This window comes from Geospiza fortis, unplaced genomic scaffold, assembly GCF_000277835.1.
Source record: "Geospiza fortis unplaced genomic scaffold, GeoFor_1.0 scaffold112, whole genome shotgun sequence".
NCBI lineage: Eukaryota > Metazoa > Chordata > Aves > Passeriformes > Thraupidae > Geospiza > Geospiza fortis.
The window spans coordinates 13988555-13994592 of NW_005054298.1; the positions used below are offsets into that span (position 1 = coordinate 13988555).

General features: G+C 59.8%; 1 protein-coding gene across 1 annotated transcript; it reads right to left on the reverse strand.

Moving 5' to 3' along the window:
- Positions 1-480: 480 nt before the first annotated feature.
- FEV (FEV transcription factor, ETS family member) lies at positions 481-5832 on the reverse strand. The gene is made up of 3 exons (XM_031058021.1): positions 5820-5832; positions 4778-4981; positions 481-2104 (listed from the first exon to the last, which is right to left on the reverse strand). Exons 1-3 carry the CDS (start codon positions 5830-5832, stop codon positions 1593-1595), a joined length of 729 nt encoding a protein of 242 aa, XP_030913881.1. The 3' UTR covers positions 481-1592.
- Between the last annotated feature and the right edge of the window lie 206 nt (positions 5833-6038).

Consider the following 6038-nt stretch of genomic DNA (forward strand, 5'->3'; position numbering starts at 1 on the left):
TAGGGCAGTAAGGATGCATTGGAGCAGATGCCACCAAGGCTGAGAGTGACCAGGCCCTGGAGGGATGCAGGAGGGGCAGCATGGAGCCCCCAGATGTGGGAACTGCTGTGGTCTGGGGCATGAAGGGAGAGGGGGTGGGGGCTGGCCACTCCTTCCACGGGCTGGGGAGCTGCATGACTCCCCCTGCACAGCAGGTTTGATCCCTGTTGCAAGCCTGGGAGCCTGAGGACAGCACATGTGGCTTTCCTGAAGGGGAGTCTCAAGTAACCCAGAGGTTTCCAGCTCTGTCCTCTCTCCTGGGGATTGTAAGAACCAGAGGCGGTGCCCAGAGAAAAGATCATGCAGACAATGGCCACATCCTTCCCACCCCAGCCCTGAAGGTGTTCTGGCTCAGATGGGAGAGGATTTGCTGAGTGGTTCCCCCTCTCCCCAGCTCCCTTCAGACAGAGAGGACACAGGTGACAGCACCTCTCTGTTTTATTGAACACCGACCCCACCCCCCAGCCAGTGCGGAGCTCAGCGTGCCCAGCTCTTGTGCATCCACTGGGCCAAAGTCCTGCTCCAGAGGATGGGGGCAGCTCCTTGAACCCAAGGGGCAAGACCCAGGGCTGCCCCTTGGTGCCTGGGGCTCCCAGGCCTGCTGTCATCCCTTCTGCTGCTCCACCACCCAAGCTGCCTTGTCCCTGGGGATGTTCCCACTTATGGAGGGTGTCCCACCAAGCCCTGCATGTGAGAGGCTAAAGCTGGAGTAAAACTGAAACATTTATCTAGGAAGTGATGAGCAGGACACCGGCTCATGTGCAGGGTGTCAGGGACTGTCTGTGGTGTGATCCTTGGGCACTGGGGAGAGGGCAGAGCTGCAGAGACCAGGCTATGCTGCCTCCAGGCTCTGGCCTTGCCCTGAGGACTGGCAGTGAGCCCCACACTGGCACCTCCAACCCCAGAGCCCTGCCCTGGGTCTGAGTGAACCCATAGAAAGCATCTGCTCTCCAGACCAAGGCTTCTCCTGAGGTGTGAAGGAAGTCACCTTCAGGCAGCAGGTATAGGAGGGATGGAGGAAACAAAGCTTTTGGAGACAAAGGTGAGGGGACCAAGTGGTCAAGGAAGGTCCCCTTTCCTTGTCCCTGCTCAGTGGACTGTCATTCATGGACACAGCTGCCCTGGGGCTCTGGCTCCTGACTCCTCTCTGCAGGGAATGGGGAGGGCAGGCACAGGCTGGAGGCAGAGCTAGGGACATTCATGGCATGGGCAGCACGTTGCAAAGGAAAGGTGGGGCAATGTCCCTGCCAGGAGAGGAGCCCATGGTTTTTCCTTCCATTTTACGCCCTGCTTTAGGCATCCGCATCTGTTCCCAGGATCATGGATACTTCCTCATCTTAAATTTAGATGGCTTCCCTCCTCCAGCCACCCACATCAGAGAACAAACCCAGCTTTCCTGCAAGCACCCCCATCCCCCACGGCACATCAAACATAAAAGGGGGCAAGTGAGAGCAGGGCACAATCCCATCCCCCATCCCTCCCCGCTGAGCTTCCCAAATCCACAGCCCCATGCTGCCAGGGACATGGAGCATCCATGTGGCACAGCCAAGCCCCTAATGGTAATGGTTGTTCATGTTGTTGAGGTGGGAGGCTGCCATGGCGCTGAACGAGGCTGAGGGCTGGAGCCCGTGCCCCGGGTAGAGGGACGGGCTGGAGCCAGCCCAGTAGGAGAAGCCAGCCGGTGTCACTCCCGAGGTCATGAGGTTGAGTTTGGAGATGCCCGAGAAGGGCAGCGGTGCCAGGTTGCCCTGGAATTTGTAGAGGGCGTGGTCGGGGGTGGCTGGCTGGCACACCTGGGCCAGCCCGTGGAAGTCGAACTTGTAGGCGTAGCGTTTGCCGTGCACCTTGGTCATGATGTTCTTGTCGTAGTAGTAGCGCAGCGCGCGGCTCAGCTTGTCGTAATTCATGTTGGGCTTGCTCTTGCGCTCGCCCCAGCGCCGCGCCACCTCGTCAGGGTCGATCAGCTTGAACTCCCCGTTGGTGCCTTCCCAGGCGATGCAGTTCAGGTTGGCCCGGTCCGAAAGCAGCTCCAGCAGGAACTGCCACAGCTGGATCTGCCCACTGCCTGCAAGGCCGGGCCCCAGAGAGGTTAAAGCTCCCTCCCAGGGCACAAGGTGAGGGACAGGATGTGCCCCAATCCCCTTGACCCGCTGTTATGTTGCCCTCCCCCACACCCAGGTTTTGCCTGCACCTCATTGCATCTTCCCTGCTTTAGAGATACATAAGGTGGTAACAAGGTTATGTCCCCTTCGTGACACCCCAACTCTATCCTACACCCCCAGATATGAGGAGAAGACGTCCCTGCACCTTGAGATGGAGTAGGAGTGCTCAAAATTCAACACAGGTTGCAGCAGGTCTGGATCCAGAGTCTCCCCATCCCTCCCACCCACATTCACACACCGCTGAAGAGAAACACCTGCTTGTTTGTTTTTGTGGGGGGATGTGGACTTATTCTTTTATCAGCAGCCCCAAGAAGGACCTATCTTGGCAGAACCCAGATCCATCCCAACACAAGCATTCCCCACTGCCATTCCCCACTGCCCTGTCTGCTGGAAACTGGGCTGGTCTCACAGCCCCTGCTCTAGGGACACTGTGCCCTGCACAGATATCTCCATGGTCAACTCAAGTCAGGGAGCAACACTCATCTGAACTTCACCACAGAGAGACACAGACAGGTGTAGGGAGGGAGAGACGGGGACAGAGCATGCCCTACTGTGGCTTTGGATGAGGCATCAATGATGTTCCTCATTTCCAGAGGAAAAGCATCCTCCCTGAGCCATGACCATGGCACCTGCACTTTGCACCAAGGAGTTTCCTCAGTGGGTGCCCGTGGTGCCCCTGTGCCCGGCTGTGCACACACTGGAGCCTGGCACACCTCGACACGCCCATGGTGAGGCACAGGGCCATGCTCCATGGGGTCTGGCCAGAGGGCATGAGAGGAGAGGGAATCTGGACCTTTGGGCAAGGAGGATCTGACTGCTGGGACCCGGCCACCCTGCAGAGCAGCCCTGCCCTTCCCAAGGCACCCCACTGCCTCCTCTGCACATCCCCTGCAGCATCCCCTGCACATCCCCGCTCCTGATGCCCGTCCTTGCAGCACAGTCTCTCTCCAGAGCACAGGATATGCCTTTGCAGTTATCCCTGTGCTCTTCTAACATTATTTTGTCTAAAGGTGCTTGGGTCCTATACGGAGGTTCAGGACCCATGACCACAGCAACAAAAAAGTCCTACAGCTCTGCTACATTTCCCACCAAAAAAAATCCTGTTCTGCTTGTTTTAAACCCACCTATTTTATCTGGTTCTCCCTGTATTTTGCTCTAGAAGAAGCAGGGAACAGCCATTCCCCATCGATTCCCATTCCACCAAAACCCACTCAGACATCCTGATCCTGGCAGCTGAGCCCAGGTCTTTCCAAGGAGTTGTATTTCCTAATTCCACATCCTGGGACCAAGGCAGGGGATCTCTCCTCCCTAGGGTGCATCTGCAGCCCTTGTCTCTTCTCCATCACCACAGCCCCCACCCTGGCCTCCAGCTATCTCCCACCCGTGGGAGTTCCACCCCATGCAAGGAGGTCAGGAAGGTGTTGGGGGGTGCATCTGGGTGGGAGGGTGAGGCTCAGTCCTGCCTGTTGCATGGCGCAGTGCATGACAGTGCTCCTGAGACCTCCCTAAGGAAATATCCAGGTGTCCAAAAAGATCCCTCTCACTGCAGCACAGTGTTTAGAGTGTGGCTGGGCAGAGTCTGCAGCGCAGAGGTAAAAGGGCTCCCCCAGTTCCATCTTTCTCCCCCTCCCACCACTAAACCAGGGCTCCATTTTTCCTGCTCAGAGGAGTCCCTGGTCCCTGCCTCCTAGCAAACAGGCAAGCTACACGGCCCAAACACCACAGTGTTGGCCCCGCTACCCCCAGTGCTGCCACGCTCCCAAGCAGGGTGCAGGCTGCTCCCTGGTCGGCACTGGCAGCTCCAGGCTGTTCCCTGACCAGTACTGGGAGCTCCAGGCTGTTCCCTGACCAGTACTGGGAGCTCCAGGCTGTTCCCTGGTCGGCGCTGGGAGCTCCAGGCTGCTCCCTGGTCGGCACTGGGAGTTCCAGGCTGTTCCCTGACCAGTGCTGGGAGCTCCAGGCTGTTCCCTGACCAGTGCTGGGAGCTCCAGGCTGCTTCCTGGCCAGCGCTGGCCGATGCCCGTGACCCCTGCTCGGGTTGTTCCAGATGGATGGCTCCGATTCCCGGGGACACATCACTTCCGAGCCCTGTCCGAGCCCCAGCACTTCAGTGGCAGCTCCCTCACGAATGATGTCTCATCTCTCCTCTCCACTCGCAGGAACGGATCTCCCGAGCCCGGATTAGCCCGCCCCGCTCCCGGGATGGCTGGCAGTTCCCTCCCGTCGGATGTCCCGGAGCTCCCGGGAGACCGGAGTTAGGACCCCGCACTTTCCCCGCTGCGGGGCTCGGGGGAATGCGTTCCCCGCTCCTCTCTGATGCCACGGACGGGAGCTTCCGACCGTCGGCGCTGGCCGCTGTCCCCGTGGGAACTGGCGGCGGGATGCTCCCAGCCGGAGGCACTCGCAGCAGCAGGGAACGGGGGCTCCGTGTGGCCGTGTCCTGCAAGGGCAGTGCCCGGCAAAGGACGGGAAAGGGGCTCCGCTGGCTGCTGGGCGGGAGAGAATGCGAGTGCCCCGGGGTCCCCGCTCCGAGGGGAGCGGGGCCTGTCCAGGGGAAGGGGCAGCTCTGCTCTTACCTTTCTGCACGCCGGGGCTGAGAGACCCCCACGCCTGGCTCTTCCCGTCTTTGAACAAAGTTTCCCCGACTGGATCTGGGGGAAAAAAGGAACGCGGGTGGTGTGGAGGGAGGGCTGGAACCAGGCGGGACCGCGACACCCCAGCGCCCACCCGCGGGCAGCGTCCCCGCAGCCCCCGGCCGCTCCCCCTTGCCTGCCCCGCCGCTGCGGCGAAGCCAGGAAACGCGTCCAGGAAAAAGGAAATCCGATTTCCGACCCAGCCGGGGAAGCTTTTAAATAGGAATAGACGATCCCGTGGGCTAGGGTAGGGAGGAGAAAGGGAGTGATGGAGAGAGGTGTGGGGCAGGAGGAGAGGGAGAGGAGGCGGGTGGGTGGCAGGATGGGTGACAGGAGCGGCGGGTGGCAGCAAGGATGTCTGTCGGCATTTGGGGAGTGGACTGCTGTGGAAAGGAGAGATAAACGGACAGATGGATAGAAGGAAGGAAAGGGGTGAATGGATGGAAGGACAGAAGAGACGATGGTGAGTGGGTAGGTGGAGGAAAGAAAGTGTGAGAGATCGATGGATGGAAGGGCAGGTAATGGATAAGATGATGGAAAAACAGGCTGATGGAAGGGATGCTGGGTGGATGGAGGGGTTGGCTGGTACCAGGGATGGAAGGGGAGATGCAGGGACAAGTGGGTGGGGTGGAAGAATGGATGGAAGCACAGGGGAAGGGTGGCTGGGTGGATGGGTTGGAAGAAAAGAAGGGTGGATGAAGAGATGGAAGGACAGGGTGACGATGGGTGGATGAAGGATGGGAAGATGAGTGTGCGGGTCTGGAAAGCTGTGAGGGCAGCTGAAAGGAAGAAGGAAGGGATGGTTGTGGTGCTGGAAGGCAGGAAGAGAGAATGGACAGAGGGAGAGGGGATAACAGGGTGGGCGCTGGAAGGAGATGGGGCAGAGGAGCGCCCCAGGGCCTCAGCGGGACAGGGTGGGCAGGGGCTGGGCGCTGTGCGGTGCACGGCGCTGCGGTGGGGCAGCGGCCGAGGGATCCGCCCGTACCTGGCAGGTACATGTTGAGCAGCAGTGGCACCGCTCCGGTGCCGTGTCTCATGGCAGCTGTGGGGGCGGCCCGCGGGCTGCATGTTTTAATATTCCTGCCCCTATTATTATTATTATTATTATTCCACTTTATCAGGGAGCAGCTGATGGCGAATAAATGGCAGCGGGACGGGCAGGGGACGGGCAGGGGCCGGGGGGGGCGGGGGGGGGGGGGGGTTT

Coding starts and splice junctions, on each gene's coding strand:
- FEV (XM_031058021.1), bottom strand. Junction 2,105..4,777: donor CAGCCCCGGCGTGCAGAAAG/GTAAGAGCAGAG, acceptor CCGGCCTTGCAG/GCAGTGGGCAGATCCAGCTG.